General features: G+C 55.8%; 1 protein-coding gene across 2 annotated transcripts; it reads right to left on the bottom strand.

Annotated features, from left to right (window-relative positions):
* Positions 1–1,979: 1,979 nt before the first annotated feature.
* Positions 1,980–15,172, bottom strand: Med25 (mediator complex subunit 25). 2 transcript variants are annotated; one of them, XM_048329482.1, is made up of 18 exons: positions 14,982–15,154; positions 14,845–14,890; positions 14,137–14,261; positions 9,945–10,043; positions 9,529–9,649; positions 9,122–9,284; positions 8,804–8,934; positions 8,471–8,558; positions 8,198–8,391; positions 7,749–7,877; positions 7,265–7,350; positions 7,129–7,186; positions 6,914–7,018; positions 6,002–6,190; positions 5,649–5,720; positions 5,320–5,538; positions 4,966–5,146; positions 1,980–3,479 (listed from the first exon to the last, which is right to left on the bottom strand). In XM_048329482.1, exons 1-18 carry the CDS (start codon positions 15,113–15,115, stop codon positions 3,235–3,237), a joined length of 2,385 nt encoding a protein of 794 aa, XP_048185439.1. In that variant the 5' UTR covers positions 15,116–15,154; the 3' UTR covers positions 1,980–3,234. The 2 variants fall into 2 exon arrangements, with proteins under 2 accessions (XP_048185439.1, XP_048185440.1); XM_048329483.1 differs by lacking the exon at positions 1,980–3,479 and adding an exon at positions 4,515–4,647 and having other exon boundaries at positions 14,982–15,172.
* Positions 15,173–17,240: the final 2,068 nt, after the last annotated feature.

The following is a 17,240-nucleotide window of genomic DNA, read 5'->3' as shown; positions in this document are numbered from 1 at the left end:
TCCCGTGCCAAGGCTCCGCCCACCTCTTGCACCTCCAAGCTTCTAGATTGCTCTGGTCTCACTATTCCTTGACTCACTCTTTCGCTCGACTACCTTAAATGCCCGCGTAGTCACTAGTTGTGTGCGACTGTTTTCCGTTTGTAGCAACAGCGAGGAGAAAGAGGAGCTCTGGGACGTGGGCAGGCAGCTAGGGCCAGAATCACCCCCAGAAGGCTGGTAGGATGAGGGAAGATGGGGCGTGGATTGCTTTCTGTTTTGCAGAACTGGGGATGGAATTCAGGACCCCCCTATATGCTAGGCTTGGCCTCGACCACTGAACCACGCCCCCAACCTTTTTGTGCATATGACAGTGTGGGGTTTGAACTCAGGGCCTCAGTTTGCTGGTCTGGCCCACTCTGCCATTTTAGGCACCAGCCCTGCTTCTTATTTTGGAAATGGAGCCTACTGAACTTGGCTGCCCCAGCTGGCTTTCAATCATGATCCTCAGGGTCTCAGCCTCAGGAATAGCTAAAATTACAGGGTGCACAACCAGCACCTGGCTGTAGTTTGAGATAGCATTTTCACTCACCCCAAATAGGCTTGCAATGATGTTTTGTTTGTCCCATGTCCTCGGAAACTTTACAGTTGTCTTTCACTGCTATTGCTATTAGAAACTTTGATAATATAAGCCAGACACTAGTGACTCACTGTAATCCTAGCTATTCAGGAGGCTGAGAGCTGAGGACAATGGTTCAACATCAGCCTGAGCAGGAAAGTCTATATGAGACTCTTCAATTAGCAATCAAACAAACTGGAGGTGTGGTAGAGTGCCAGCCTTGAGCAGAAAAGGCCATGGAACAGTGCTCAGTACACACACACACACACACACACACACACACACAGAGCATGCATTCCATCCGGTCTCCAGTCATAGTCGCACTTGCCAAAGGCAAAAGGATCAGACTGTTTCCAGCTACCCACTCACTTCTCCCCTCCAAAGGCAAGTTAATGTTTATACACTGGGGTGCTTTTATTTTCTGGCAGCAAGAGGAAAGCTTTCTCTGGAGGTTGGCTCTGTCAGTACTGGCTCGCTCTCAAGCCTTCCCCTCACCTGTGCTGGGGGTTCTGCCTCTCCAGCTGCTCTCTCTGGGTGTTCCTCTACTTTGTGCGTGTACAGCCTGGTCAGGTCACAACAGTGCCCGTGTCTCACCTAACTGGGTGTGACAATCCAGAGAACCCTGGCTGGCCACAGATGACCAAACATGGCTGGCATGGCAACATGTCTCTCTTCTCTCATCTTTCTGAGTCTGTTTTGGAGTCAAAGCCTGATTTCCTGCCTGGCATGACCACCCAATGGAGCACACCCAGGCCACTTCCAGCCCTGCTCCCCCCACCCCCAAAGCAGCCTCTGACAGAAACTACTTCCTCCAACAAAACAGAACACCGCTTCCGTGGCACCACGCTTGCCTGGCTCCCCACCCACCCCTCACAGTGTGGATCCTCCTCAGGGCACTCTCCGTGTTCTGGAATCTTCTCCTTCCAGAGATCACAAAAGAACAGCAGCTCGGTGGCCTCATGAGACACACAGGCAGATTTCGTTTGGTCTTCACAGAGTTTCTGTTTTTTAATTTGCAGGCCATTAGGTGAGGCAAGCACTCCAAATTCGCCACAGTCCCCATCATTCCCTGTCTTACACCCGTCCGCTTCACACATTTTCATCTCCTGCCTGGTCCCCTGAAGTCATCTGAGTTTTCAAAAACCCCTGCTACAGGGATGCCCTCGCACCTTCTGCTGCCATTTGAGTCCCCTACCCCATCTTCACATGCCTGAGAATCTTCTAGAGCACTTGCTGCAAAGGTGGATTGCCAGCCTCCTCCCAGCCCCGGACTTGGTCCAAAAGTTCCAGGGCAGGGACCAGAAACTCAAATGCCAACAGGGGCCAGGAGGGTCACACAAATGAGTGAACTTAGTCAGGTATAAGAAAAGTCCAGGGCCACAAATAAAATCAAATTGGATCTTTACTCAACTACGGTGAAGGCACGGAACAGAATACAAACATGTATGATACTGTTGTCTTATGCTTTAAATTCAAAATTGAAAAAATACAAATTGAAAAATAGAAATATTTTAATTATTAAAATTTCGCTCTGTCATAATTCTCTTGCTCCTCTGAGCTGCGGCTGGAGGGCTGGGGTGAAGCCGGCCGTGGATGGCGGTGGGGTGGGCCATGGGTACTGAACCAGCCTCTAGTCCTTCAACTGGAGCCGTATTTGAGTCAGAGTTGTAACGGAAAACAGCTGCTGGACCCGCGCGGGTACCCCCAAACGTGGACAGAGCTGAAAAATCTCACAGTCTTCCAAAAGAACAGTGTTTAAGAACCAGCGCCCTACCGCCACAATCTGCGGTCTGGACTCACACAGTAGGCCACGGCCGACAAGGCAAAGGGCCCACATTGGCTCGTTCTGGGAGGGGTGTCGGGGAGCCTGGGGGTGGGGGGGCTGGTGTGGGACCCACAGTGTGGGAGACAGTAGCCTTTCACAGTCAGAAAGCAACTACAGCAAAGGAAGAGCCCCATTATGAATGCCTTTCAATGGCTCCCGGAGCGGGCAGGGTTGGGGCCCACATGGCCATGTTCAAGGAGCAATTTGTGCAGAGCCCCGCAGAGGCAGTGGGGGCACAGGGGGGCTGCAGTGCAGCTTTTGCGTGATCTGAAATGGCCCCAGGTTCAACCGCTGGGATTTCTGTCACAAGCAGAGCTTGGAGCTTCACTGGCCTGTGGCTGGACCACAGCTCTGTGGCAAAGGTTTCGGTGCCGGGAGGGCGGCGAGGGCCTGGCCTCTGTCCTGAGCAGGTGCTGCAGGGTGACGGATCCTGGGGTCGCCACCGCTGCCTGCAGTTGTGCTTACGAAGCCTGCTGCGCATGAGGACGCCGGCTTGTCTCAAGACCCAAGGAAGCCGGTTCCAGCGGAGGGCCTGCCTGGCACCACGGACACATTTTTTCGGTCACCTCAAGATTCTCAACACCACCAATAAATAAAGCTAAGTGGTTGGACATAGTTTAGGAGCAGCGTAGAGAAGGCCACGTGCTGGGACTCTGCCAGGTGCCGGGGCCTGCAAGCCCCTGGTGATCGGAACTCAAGGCGCCATGCCAACGCCAGGGACACTCAACTGGCCTCACAGTCGTGCATTCCAACTCCTCTCCACATTCGTGGGGTGCTCATGCCTGGGGTTCTCTTCCCATCACTCCTTCCGCTCCTACTGACACTTGAGCCCCTTCTTGAGCTCGCTGAGGATGGCGGCGCGTGTCTGCTCCGTGTACTGGCTGTAGCTCTTACTGTGCTGCGATTCATAGTGGCGCTTCAGGTTGTACTCTTTCAACACAGACACGATTTTTTTGCATATTAAACACGTAGGCATGTTCTTCACTTCCACAAAGAAATAGTCTCGCTCCCATCTTTCTCGAAACACGCGGCCCTCTCCTTCTCTCTTTCGTTTGGCCACTTTTGAGAGACATGGGTATAAGAAAGGTTTCACTTTTCTCCGAATGCTACCAGACAACAACACAGTGCCAGCCCCGAGTGCGCCCTCCGCCCGCGGGCGCGGCAGGGAGTGCTGGGGACTGCGGCGAAGCAGGGGGCGTGCCGGCCCGCTGCTGCCAGGTGCAAGGGTGGCCCGGGGGTGCCAGGTCTTCTGATTGGTTAAGAGCAGCTGTGTGTGTGTGTGTGTGTGTGTGTGTGTGTGTGTGAATCGTCCTGATTTTTACAACTAACTCATAAGAAAAAAGTGCCACATATGCTTACCCAGGGAAGGCCAAACAAAACCTGGCTGCGCGTGGCCACAGGCCACCAGACTGCCACCTCCCCTGGGACGGGCCAGGAACCCACATGCCAGCCAGTGAGCCACGTGTGGTCCACATGGGGACCACGCTGACCAACACTACCCTACAGTCTGACAAGACAGCCACTCTGCCTCCAGGAAACCCCTGCACCCTGCTACCCCTGGCCTTGAGCCTCGCCTCACCTGTGCCAGGCCTGCCCTGCTATGCCTGTGCTTCCGCCACACTGCCCCCTGGCACCACTGAGCTCCTACCACTGCACCTGTGCCACTTCAGCCCGCCGGGGGCTGCTGGCACTCTCCACACCCCTCTTGGCCCCCTGCCCAGCCAAGGGGTCATCCTGACACCAGAGCCAGCCACACCTGCCTCCTATCACTGTGTCCCCAAAATAACCCTCACTGCCCAGCTTGGGCTCTGAGCCTTTCACCACCTGGCGCCTGCGCAGCTCTCGGCCCTGCCCGGGGAGGCGTCCCCCTCACTGTCCTCTGTGCCCCGGGCCCTGACCTCCTGACTGTGCTGCTCTCTGCAGATACGGGGAGCCCCAGCGGGTCAGATGCTCTCCAGGACTCCCCGCAAGGCCCGTGACACACGGGACCCTGGGTGCTTCCTGCCTGGCTGGCATCACTGCCGGCTGAAGCACCAGGACATGGCCCCGGGTCTCCTGCCCACAACTGGGGGACGTCAGTGACGGGAGCCGGGGTGTGTGTTCAAAGGAACTTTATTGGGTGTTGGGGTTCAGATGAGATCCATGAGGATGTCGTCCTCCATGACGCTGGGCTGCAGGCCCGGCTGGGGGACCGGGCCCCGGGGACCCCCGCTCAGCAGCATCTGACCTGGGGGGCAGGGGAAGGGACTGCATCTCCCAGAAGGCCCCGGGCCTGCGTCCTCCCTCCTCCTCTGGAGCCCAAGGCACTCCTTTTCCCAGGAAGATTTGGCGACCCAATGGTGGCACCTTCTGATCCCGCGTGCTGGCAGTTTCCCATGAGCCTCTCTGACCCTAAGACCGTTTCCAGCACCCATGGGAGAGGATCATGGAGAGACTGTGCCCACAGGTTGGCCTTCCCATCGCCCTCAAAGCCTCCGAGGAGCCTGGGCTCGGTCCCCTCGCCTGGGCGCCGTGCAGAACCCTGCCCTCCTCTGCAGCCCCTTACCTGGAAGCGGAGCCCGAGGGGGGAGCTGTGCAGGCCAGGACTGCGCAGGCGGTGGGTGCAGGAGAGGGGGCCCCAGTTGGGGCTGCCCCAGGCTCTGGTGTGGTGGGGGCAGTAGTGCCGGAGCCCCTGGTGGCTGCAGGTGGTGGAGGGAGGCCTGGGGCAGGGGCACCCCAGTCTGGGGCTAGAGGAACAAGAGGGAGGCTTAGAGGCCCCTGGAGAGGCGTCCCCCACCCATCCTGCCTCTGGTTTGGAGGTGCTGGCCGGGGCCCGTGGAGGACCCCAGCGGAGTCTGCCTAGACTCACCCCCACAGGAGCCAGGGGCCACTGCTCCCGCCACCCCACCCCAAATCTCACCGGTGGGGGATTGAGGAGGAGGCTCCGAAGCTGGGGGTTGGCCCCGGGGTTCTGAGGCCGAAGAGTGGGTCCTGGAGGGGGTGGGCCAGGGGCAGCTCCAGGGGGGCCCTGGGGTGCACCTGGAGGAGCCTGGGTAGTACCTTGAGGCTGGGGTTGCCCTGCAGCCCCAGAGGCCCCCACAGTGGCCTGAGGCTGGGGCTGTGGTGCACGGAGCTGGAGCTGGTGGAGAGAGATGGAGATGAGAAGGGCAGGGCCCCCAGACCCCTTCATCTGAGAGCCAGTGAGGACAACAGGCGCTGTGCAGTCCTGACCCCTAGTTGTGTCCTCACCAGATTCTGTGGGGGCCTTGCTTGATCCTCCAGAATGGGGCCCAGGCCTGGAGGTGCCTGCTGTCCCCCCATCTGCAAGGAGAGGAAAGGAGTGGAGAGGAGAGGAGAGGAGAGGAGAGGAGAGGAGAGCGGGGACCATGAGGATCTGGACACAGGGGGCTGGAACACTTTCTTGGGGGCCAAGCAGGCTTGGGAGGACAAATCACACAGACAAGTCCCCATGATGGAGGCACTGAGGAGGGAGAGAAAGGCCATCAGGAACTAGGGGGATGGACAGAACTTGGGGGGCCATGATGAGAGCCTGGAGATGGTGCAGGCCAGCTGAGCCCAGCTGAGCCTGGGGTGGTGCTCACCCCGCGCTGCTGCTCCAGCTTCTGCTGCTGGACCTGTTTGTGGTTGGTGATGACCTGGCGGATACCATTGACGAAGCCACTCTGGTCGTAGGGGATGAGGCCCATGAAGATCTTCTTCTTGGACGAGTACAGCAGCATGAGCACGCGCACCTCGCATGGGGCCGTGTGGGGGAAGTGAACGCAGCCCGCCTGGGGATAGAGGCTCTAGATCCTTCTCCACCCTGGAGGTGTCCTGCCAGCCCTTGACCGCCCCATTCTAGGTTTCAGAAGCCCAGAGGTGGCACCACCCCACTGTGCGGGGCTGAGCAGAGCCCTCGTGATCTGCACGTGCTCTGGGAGGAGTTGGGGTTCTGGCTGGTTTGGAGCAGGATCAGCCTGGGGTGTGGGTGTAGCTTGGAAGTGGAGACAGGAGAGGCAGCAACGTTGCACAGCGGCTGGGGCTGGACGCTCGAGGTGCTAGCTCTAGGCCCCGGTTTTGCTATTTGCCCAGCCCAGCAGTCTTCCACACAGCAGGCCCAGGCCCAGGGCGCTGCCTGGGGCCTCCCATGTCAAACCTCGTCCAGGCACACAGGGCACCTGGAGCCCTGAGGAAGGGGGCCCAACCCCCAAGACTGGCTCCCAAGTCCCAAGTGTGAAATTGAGCCCACAACTCCACTTCCAGAGGCCTGTCTGTGTAACAAACACCTGCTCTGGCAACCTGGCTCAGACCCCTGGCATACGCACCATGGGCATGTCTCTCTGTGAGGGGGCAGGCGAGGGGGCACCTCCGCCCAGTCACCACAGAGGGACACGCCCACTGTGCCCCGTGGACCCCACCCAGTTTCCTTCGGTTGGGCTGAGATTCAGGGAATCCTGAGCAGGGTCAGGAGAAGGGAGGACAGAAGAGCGGGTGCCAGGCCATCCCACACTCACAAAGCCATTGCCCATGATGCGGTAGAGGCCCTTGAGGGACTCCTGGTCCTTGTTGAAGTGGAACTGGACCATCCTCGAGTTCCGGAACAAAGGGCCCAGGGTGGTCTGCGGACACAGGCAGCCGTGATGAGAGGAGCCGGGGAAGGGGGAAAGGGAGGGGGGAAGGAAGGGAGGGAAGGGGGTGGGGAGGGAGGAGGAGGGGGTGAGGGTCTCACCAGCAGCTGCTGGGGGATGAGCTGCATGATGAGCTTCTGCGGCCACTGCTCTGTCTTCCTGGAGGTGGGGCAGGAGTGGGGTCAGCAGGGCGGGACTCTGGAACCCCAGCCCCCCCACCCTCAGGCCACCACCTACAGGTTCTCTCCATGGTTCACGTAGACCTGACAGGGCAGTGACCGGGTCAGCTTGGTGCTGGCGTCCACCGAGGCTGGCTTAGGTTTCTGAGGGGGGAAAAGCATGAGTCTCAGTTAGAAGGGCTCCCCAGTCCCTCCAGCCCCACCTTGGTAGCCCCAAAGCTCAGGATACCCCCAATCTGAGGCCTCACTTCCTTCTCCACCAATCCACATTCCTCTAGTCTCTCAAGTCCCCAAACTTGGGGGCTCGCCTAGTCCTAAGTCCCATAGGCCACTGTCTCTAGGGCCTAGGGTCTGAGGTCCTCACTACCCTGTCTGATATGGGACCTTGGATTACAGGAGGAAGCCCCCTACTGCTCAGCTCAATGCAACTCTTCAATCGCTTTCAGTCCTAAAACCTGGGCTGCAAACCCCATGGATCCTTGGGGCTCATCTCTGGACCACAAGTCTCACACCTCGGAGGGGCCCCAGCCTGGCCCACTCACCTCTTGCCATTCTAGAACCCCACTCCACGCCAGGAGCTTGTTGGGGACTGACTGCTGCCCACCGAGTGCTGGGGCCCCAAGCTGGGCGGGGGAAGGGCCGCTGACCCCGCCAGGGGCCACGGAGCCGGCCTGAAGAGGAAGAGGAGGAGGAGGAGGAAGAGGAGGAGGAGGAGGAGGAGGAGGGGTCAGATTCCCCTGGGGAAAAGCCATAATTCAAGAACAGAACAGAGCCCACTCCCCTCACCTCCCAACAACGCCCTGGCCACCCCAAACACAAGGACGGGGGAGTCTGTATGGCCTCAACTCATACCTCCAAGGTCCCATGGTCCCCCAGCTCTGCCTGGCTCTGCCACGGCCCAAGATTCTGCCCAGAACACCAGGCCAGGGAGCTGGGGAGTTTATCAGGAAGTCTTAGAATGGGGGGTGGAGGGAGGCACCCCAGAACATACCATAGACGGGGCCCCGGGCTGTGCAGGAGGGGCCAGGCCCGGGCCAGACGCTACAGTGGACACCAGACTGGACTGGGATGAAGGAGGTGGCTTGGGGGCACCAGGGGGCCCTGGTGGCAGTGTAGATGCTGGGGCCTGGCTGAAGGGGGGACCCACTCCTGAGGCGGCTTGCTGGAGGGGGTTGATGGGCGAGACTGCAGGAGAGAGCAGGGCACAGGTGAGTGCACAGTGTGGGAAGAGCCCAGCGCCCACCCGTCCTCAGTCCTGACTCACAGCGTGGGCCCAGCCCAGCCTTCTGGTTCTTGGCAGCCTCCACCGCATTCTGGGCAGCCACCTGAGCAGCGCTCAGGTTCCCAGGGACCTGGGACAGAGGCGAGGGGGGCTGGTGAGGACAGGGCACTCTATGCCTTTGCGTCACACTGAAGACACCCCCTCACACTCAGGAGAATGCAATTTGCATCACCAATGCCACGGCTCCTCTGGAACCCTCCTCCCTTCCAACACCCAGAGGGGACCCCTTCCCCTCCTACGTCCCCCCCCACCAGGGCTCATTCAGGTCTTCCCAGGAGGCCATGGCTCCTGCAGGCCCAAGAGTCACATGCATACCTGGTACTGCGGTGGGCCAGGGGGTAGAGCTTGCTGGGGGGCTGCAGAGAGGGCGGCACCCGAGGCTGGGGCAGGAGGCAAGGGAACCGGCTGCTTGGGCTGGAGCGGGCCCGGGGCTGAACTACCCCCAACTGGAGCAGGACAGACCACCAAGGCCCCCAAGAAGGGGTTGGAGGTGAAGAGACAGAAAAATCCAAAATCAGGTCAGAGGGCGTGAGGGCATGGAGACAACAGCAGGCCCACCCCAAGGGGAGAAAAACCCCCAATCAGGTCAGAGAGCTTGGGGAGATAGCAGCCGGGCCAGAGTGCACGGCTCACCTGGCAGCACCAGCCCCCGCACCAGCACCATGTGCCGTGGGTCCTGGCTCACATCCGTGGGGGCCTGCAGTGGCTCCAGCAGGGCAGGGGGTGCCGCCTTCTCAAACAGAAGGCGGAGGGCAGGCAGCTTCCGTGGAGACACGATGGAGAAGTGGATCCCCCGCTGCGAGGCAGGGGACTAACCGTCAGAACAAGCTCCACCCCCCCAATCTGCCACCCACCGCACCAGTGACTGGACAGCCAGGGCTCTAAAACCACAACTCCCATCAGGCAGTGGGGCCAAAGATAGTGAGAGCTGGATCTAGAACCCACACCAAGGAGAGGTGTCAGGGGTCGGCCTGCGTCTACCACTGCTCTGACAAAGATGTCCACCCCACAGCCCTCCTCCCTCAGACTGGGGCCCTCACCTCTCCAATCTTCTGCACAAGACTCTCAGTGGTACACCCCGAGTACGTGGTACTCTCCACAGCTGGCAGTAGGTATGGGGGCGAGTTGCAGATCAGCAGACAGACTCGGTGTGTCTGGCCGCTGGGGAGTTGGGGGGAACGAGGAAGATATGGAGCAGGCACCCTGGGGGCTCGGAGGTGCGTACATTCCACCCACCCAAAACCGTGTGTAGAGCTTCCTTTATGAATCAGTGCTGAGGCAACCTGGTTTAGTGACTTGCTATGGGCCATCAGCTACTAAAGTGGGCTGGAAGGAGCCCCACCTGCTTCTCAGACAGGTCATGCATGGCGGGGCAGGAGGGAGGAGATGGGGCAGGAGGGAGGAGAAGGGGCAGGGGGAGACCAGGGCCGAAGGAGCTCGAGAGCCAGGGACTCACATCTGCTCCCGCATCTTCTTGAAGTCATCAAACAGCTGCAGGGCGGTGCTCAGGCCCTCGGCAATGAGGCTGCAGCTCTCCCCGCCCCCGCCCATGAACCTGCAGGGAGCCAGGCAGTCAGTCAGAAACAGGGGGTGCCACTGTTCCAGCCCCATGCCATGCCTAGACAGCCTGTCCCCCAACTGCCTCCCAGTGAGCTCCTTGCTCTTCCCGTGGCACCAGTGCATCAGGCCTCGAAGCCAGGGGACACCTGTCTTAACCATGGGGCCTGGAACAGCATCCTCAGAACAGGGGAAGGATGGAGAAGGCGCCTGGAAGCAAGCACAGGCCCCTGTACCGTCCATCTCCTGCTCCTTCCTCTCTTCCAGGCCATCTGCTCCATCTTTTCTGGGTTTTTTTTTTTTCATTTGCTAGTCCTGAGACTTGAACTCAGGGCTCAGGCACTATCCCTTAGCTTTTTTTGCTCAAACCACAGCTCTACTTCCAGCTTTTTGCAGACTAACTGGAGATAAGAGTCTCATGGACTTTCTGCTCAAGTTTAGAAGGCTTGGGAGGGGGGGGAAGAGAGAGAGAAACTCTAACCTTGAGACCCCAAAACTTGCTTTTTTCACTGAAAATTGTCACCAGCTCCTAGCAAGATATATCACAGCCAATACGACCAAACCAATGAGAAAAACTTAATGAAGAACAAAATGTGGTCTGAATACTACCAAGTTTGTGCTGAACCATATCCCCAAATAAACCCAAAGATAAAATCATATAGTGTACTGGGTGTACTACTGGCCTTTTTTCTCCCCAGTGCTGGCTCAAACTCAAGGCCTGATGGATGCTCAGCAAGCACTCTGCCACCGAGCCCCCAGCACCCCCACTGTCTGTCCGTAACCAGGCCCTATAGGCTTCGGTGCCAGATGCCCAAGAAGGCAATGATCAAAATGAACCAACAGGAGCAGCAGCCATCTTGGATGCAGGGCAGTCACATAAGGGCTGAACCCTGCCTCCCTCTGCCCGCTGACAATTCCTCTAGTCTTTTGGGCTAGAAACTTTTGCTGACAAATTTAACTGCCATCATGCAACGGGGGACCCCGGGTCTGTCTTCCTTCCACCACTCCTCTCTGTTGAGGTCATTAGCCTTGTAAGAAAAGACAAAAGACATGAGAAGCAGCTTTCCCAAGGAAGGCCTTCCCTGCCCCCCACACTCTGGATGTACCCGGGGAGATAAGATTTCCCCAAGTATGAACAAAACTTGTTGTTACTGCCCCAGGAATGTCACGGACACTGAGTGCAGATGGTTACAAATGAGTAGATCCAAACCGTGAGAAAACGCCTGACAATGCTTATCTGCAGGACATTTGTCTTTGGCTCTGGGAACAGCACATTCTGAGTTAAGGGCCCAGGGACACTGAGCTCAAGGTGTTCCCATCACAGCCTGCTCTTATCTCCCAGAGATTTCTCCCATGGGGAGGGCTGCTTTTCCCAAAACAGCCTCTCTGCCATTACCTTCCTTCGTGTGGTATTGCGCCCCACAAGAGGCAAACAAGAGAAAGACAAGACTCCAAAACTCACAGGACAGTGAGGTGACCAGCAGAAGATCATGGGACAGAAGCAGCAGCAACTGGCTGCTCTGAGAAACGAAGAAAGATGTTCCACATAGGAAGACGTTTGAGTTGATGGAGTTTTCTGGGGGCAATCAGGATGAAGTACATGCTAAACACTCATTCATTCATTCATTCATTCACTCGTTCATCAACGTGTTCCTGGGGCCTGCTTTAGGTATGGGGGGACTAGTGACTTGAGATGCATCTGACTTTACGGGGTGAGTAATCTTGCCACTAGGCCTATTCCCAGCCCTGCATCTGACTTTAAATTCAAGAGATCCTATTGTATAAGTTATTCATAAGCTAGCCAAGTGGTTCTCCATTGGGGTGGATTTTGTCATCACCCCCCCCCCCCGCCGGACATTAATTCCTAGAGACATTTTTGGTTGCTATATCTTTTTTTTGGGGGGGGGAGGGTAGTGCTACAGGCATCTACTGGGTAGAAGGCAGGATGCTAGGGGTGAAGCTCAATGGTAGAGCATTTGCCCAGCAGGTACTGGGTGGAATCCAAACACTGCAAAATCCCCAACATCCTGTGACAACTGACAGTGAGGAAGTACTGAGTCCAAAGTCCACTGTACCCAAGTTGAGGAACTGTGCTCCACACTGAATGTTACTCAGAAAAATGGCCTCAAAAGGCACTGGGGGGGGGGGGGGGCGCTGGGAATGTGGCAGACCATCAGAGTGCTTACCTAGCATGCATGAAGCCCTGGGTTCCATTCCTCAAGCACCAAATACATAGAAAAAGCTGGAAGTGGTGCTGTGGCTGAAGTGGTAGAGTGCTAGCCTTGAACAAAAGGAAGCTCAGGGACAGTGCTCAGGCCCTGAGTTCAAGCCCCAGGAATGACCAAAAAAAAAAAAAAAGGCACTAAGGAGAGGGGCTGGGATTGTGGCTTAGTGGTAGAGTGCTTGCCTAGCATGCATGAAGCCCTGGGATCCATTCCTCAGTACCATATAAACAGAAAAAGCCAGAAGCAGTGCTGTAACTCAAGTGGTAGAGTGCTAGCCTTAGCAAAAGAAGCTCAAGGATGGTGCTCAGGCTGAGTTCAAACCCCAGGACTGGCAAGAGGGGAAAAAAAGGCACTAAAGGAGCCTAGGATTGTGGCTTAGTGGTAGAGTATTTGCCTAGCATGCATGAGACCCTAAGTTCAATCCCTCCTTACTGCACCAAAATAAATAAATAAATTTTTAAAGAAGGCACGAGGATAGACACCGTGGCTTGCAGCAGTGGCAGCTTCTGATAGTGCATCTCTGTTCGTGCTCTCAGCACCCTGCACACAGGCACACATCTGGGACATAGACACTCTGGCTACAAGAAGCCCAGCAGCTTCCTCATCGGAAAACCAGCGCCATGTATGGCGCCACACAGCCAGCTAGGAAGAGGTCTCAGACAAGGGCCACAGAGTGGGACCCCTTGGAAATGGCTCTTCTAGGCCACCCTTGAGTGACTGCAACCCTGAGACCAGGACTGAAGCTTCTAGCTAAGTTTTAAGTCTCACATTCCAGACCCACAGACAGTACACAAGATAATTATTTGTTTAAGAAAGGGGGAAGTGGGCTGGGAATGTGGCTTAGTGGTAGAGTGCTTACCTAGCACACAGGAAGCCCTGGGTTTGATTCCTCAGTATCACATAAACAGAAAAAGCCAGAAATGGTGCTGTGGCTCAAGTGATCAGTGCTAGACTTGAGCCAAAAAAAAAAAACACAAAAAAAAGCTTAGGGACGGTGCTGAAGCCCTGAGTTCAAGCCCCAGAACTGGCCAAAAAAAGGAGGGGGGGTAATAGGGGGCTAGGGAGCAAATAGAGGGGGAAATTATATATGCTTATGGAGCTATCACAATGAAACCCTGTATGATAAACATTAATAAAAAAAAATTACTGGACAGGGTAGTATATGCCTATAATCCCAGCAATCAAAGAGACAGTGGTAGGTGGATCTCAAGTTCAAGGCTAACTTAAGGTACATAGTGAATTCCAGGCTTATCTGGGCTAAGAGATTCTGTCTTGAAAAAACTCCTTGTAGTTATCAACCTCTAAGCTATTGCAGGGGAAACTTCATTATATAGCAACAGGTTAACATAATAATGCACAAATACACCATGACTGGCAGGTCAGGAAATGAGCCACAGGCACACAGGAGCCAGGGACTCTGGGGGCAGTGGTTCTGCTGAAATTTTACACATGAATGGACAGGTTAGACAGAAACAACCTGACTATACAACTATCTGAGGATAATATTCAGAGAGAAAAAAATAAAAGAAGATTCTACAGGGACAGAGCTGTAATTCAACCCAGGCCACTAGACTCCAGTTCTAAATGTGAAGTAGAAAGACCTGACCCAAACCACACAGCAGGGTCTCCTAGCCCAGCCCAGCCCCTGGACTCTGTCTTAAACATACCCATCCGAAAGGCCAGGACACAGGGCAGAAGGGACAGAGGGGAGGGTCACACACAGTACATGGAGCAGGATGCGCCCTGCTGAGCACAGAATCCTTCCCAAGTGACAAAGGTGGTCCGTTCAGCCACCCAAAGGGAGGGAGCTCCAGCCCCAGCCACCACTGTCACAGTCCCCCACCCACTCCAAGGGGGAGTGCTCACTTAATGCCATCGAGCCAGGTGACAAACTCATAGGCGCTGCTGGTGGGAGCATGGCATTGTACGTAGGACTCCGGAGCGCAGTCCACCGTGTTGAAGACCACAAGACTATACTGGGTTCCCCCATACTGAAAGCGAGAGACAGAGACTTTTTATCTGGGAGGCAAGATCCAGTGAATGCCGAAACAGGAGGAACCAGGGCTCCCAGTTTCTAGTTACTTCCCACACAGAAACCCTTATCCCACACTTCCTTCACACTCCGCAGGTGTCCAAGCCCCAGCCTCCGCCCTCAGAGCTCCAGGCCTCAGCCCTCCTCCCTAAGACCCAAGAGTCCAGGCCCAAACTACTCCCTCGGACCCAGGGGTCCAAACCCACGCTCCTTCCTCAAAACCAGGAGACCAAGTCCAGCCCTCAGTCGGGCCCCAGCCCTTGTTCCTCAGATCCACAGGTCCAGTCCAAACTTCGTCCCTTAGACCCGGGGGCTCAGGCCCAGTCTCCTCTCTTACACTTGGGGTCTAGGCCCCACCCTCCTCTCTCAGCTCCAGGAGTCTAGACCAGGAGTCTAGACCTCAGCCTCCACCACTCAAACACCACGGTCCCCAGGCCTCAGCCCTCTTCCCTCAGACCCAGAGGTCCAGACGACCCTCCTCCCTCAGGCCTAGGGGTCCGGGTCCCAGCCTCCGCCCTCAGACCAGGCTTGCCAAGACTCACGTCTCCCCCGAAGTCCGTCTCGGCAGGAGGCCCACCATTGAAATACCTGCGGGGACCGGAGGAAGGCAAAGGTGGGGTGAGGAACGCGGCGGGAAGCGCCGGTGGGGGCGGGGCTGGGGCGCGGGAGCCGCACTCACTCGATTGCGGGGAGCAGGTAGTGCTTGCGGAGCCCCTCGAAGTAGGGACCCAAGTTGGCGGTGCCCTCAATCACAAACACCACGTCGGCCACCAGGCCCCCGGCGCGGGCCGGGCCCTCGGACCCGGGGACCATACCCCGCGCCGCCCCCGCCGCCGCCACCGCCGCGGTCGCCGCCGAAGAGCGGAAGTGCCCCTCTCTCGCGCGTGCGCTCTTGCGGGTCCGCTGCTTGCGGCGCGCACGCGCGCCGCCATGCTTGTGCGGGGCAGACCGGGCAGGTTTTTTCCCTAATTTCATCCCCATTCACACACACGACACGAACGTCTCCGACGGGGTTTACGGGGCCCCAGGAGGATGGCTGAAGTATTGTGTGAACTCTGGAGAGAGAACTGCAAGTCGTGGAACGGCAAGGCCGTTCGCCATGTTTAAGCGGGGCACCTGTTTTCCCGGGACGGAGGGGGGCGGGGTCAGGAGGCCTGGTTGCTACGCAACGCGTCCACGGCCCTTGTTTCCTCACAGAGAGATCGAGTTTCTGGTTGGCTTCTTTGGGGGGGGGGGGCGGGGGGAGGAGCGAACGCGTGCAGCGTTCACTCAAGTGGCCTGAAGCGCGGTTACTAGGCAACGCGTACGAGTGGCAGCCCGCTTGGAACTTGGTGCGAGCTGTTTCCCTCCAATAAAAGAAGCCTAGTCCAACCCGAGTGAACGTTGCTAGGCAACACCTGATAGTTGTTTTCTGGGAAGAAAGCCAGAAACTGACCCAGAACATAAATACATTCCAAGCGGATTAAAAATGTGAATGCAACAAATGAAACCCCAAAAAAGTATCTGAAGGGAAAATATATTGTAGAATCCTGAAAACTGGACCTGACTCTCAAAGACACAAAACATGAAATCTTGGTCAGTTTACCCATCGAAGACTGCATAAAATATGTTGAAAAATACACAATAAAGTGGAAAAATCTTTGTAACACGTTTGGATAGAAATTTGTTATGCAAATTCATCTTCCTGGTAACAGTTTAGAAAAAATACTTATAAGAAGATAAGAAGGAAGCTAAGCAAGCCTATTCCTTACAATTAAAAAAAAAAAAGTTCATTTTGTAATCCCAGCTATTTGGAAGTGGAGGCAGAAGAGTGCCAGTTCCAGGCCAGCTTGGGCAGAGTCAAGAGACCCTGTTTCGGGCTGGAAATATGGCCTAGTGGCAGAGTGCTTGCCTCACATACATGAAGCCCTGGGTTCGATTCCCCAGCACCACATATATAGAAAACGGCCAGAAGTGGCGCTGTGGCTCAAGTGGCAGAGTGCTAGCCTTGAGCAAAAAGAAGCCAGGGACAGTGCTCAGGCCCTAAGTCCAAGCCCCAGGACTGGCCAAAAAAAAAAAACCCAAAAAAACCAACAACAACAAAAAAAAGAGACCCTGTCTCATAAACAAAATACAAAGGAATGAACTGAAGGAAGGAGGTGTGGTCTCAGTGGGTTAAAGCCTCTGTGCCACAAAAAAAGGAAAAAGTTAAATGAGGATTTTGAATGTTCTTACCAGAAATGATGAATTAGCCAATAGATACATCAATTATCCTGATTTGATCTATCTACATTTTATGAATTGAAAGGCTACACCATTCCTCTGGGATATATACAATTCAGTATCCATCAGAAAAAATATATATATATAGCAGAATTTAGATCTAAGATGATGATGATGAGGAGGAGGAGGAGGAACTATAGGAAGAGGGCTGTGGGAAAAGCAGGAGGGAATGAGGGGAAAGGGTAGAGTACTTGAGAGTAAAGAGAATTAATGTTACATATATGAAGATAGCAAGATGAAAGTCACCGTGTGTGTGTGTGTGTGTGTGTGTGTGTGTGCCAGTCCTGGCGTGTAAACTCAAGGCCTAAGCACTATCCCTGAGTTTCTTTGATAAAGGCTAGTGCTGTACCACTTGAATTGCAGCTCCACTTCCAGTTTTAATTGAAGATGAGAGTCTGAAGATAAGAGTCTCAGGGACTTTTCTGCCCAGGCTAGCTTTGAACACTGATCTTCACGTGTCAGCCTCTTGAGCAGCAAGGATTAGAGGCATAAGCCATCCATGCCTAGCTTGGCAGCATTTTGTTCGTGGTGGCGGTCATTGGGGCTTGAACAAAGGGTCAGGGCACAGTCCCTGGGCTTTTTTGCTCAAGGCTAGCATTCTACCACTTTGAGCCACAGCTCTGCTTCCAATTTTCTGGTGGTTAATTGGAGTTATAAGTCTTACAAACTTTCCTAC

This window comes from Perognathus longimembris, chromosome 20, assembly GCF_023159225.1.
Source record: "Perognathus longimembris pacificus isolate PPM17 chromosome 20, ASM2315922v1, whole genome shotgun sequence".
NCBI classification, from domain to species: Eukaryota; Metazoa; Chordata; class Mammalia; order Rodentia; family Heteromyidae; genus Perognathus; species Perognathus longimembris.
This window is presented reverse-complemented; position numbering and strand designations above follow the sequence as displayed.

Bases quoted from the DNA above. Each gene is read 5' to 3' on its own strand.
- Med25 (XM_048329482.1), bottom strand. From the start codon at position 15,115: ATGGTCCCCGGGTCCGAGGGCCCGGCCCGCGCCGGGGGCCTGGTGGCC. The intron at 10,044-14,136 runs GTGAGCACTCCC...GGCTCCCTGCAG, and splicing joins ACCTGGCTCGATGGCATTAA to GTTCATGGGCGGGGGCGGGG. The intron at 3,480-4,965 runs GTAAGGGGCTGC...GTCTCTCAAAAG, and splicing joins CCCTCGGGCTCCGCTTCCAG to TGGCCAAACGAAAGAGAGAA.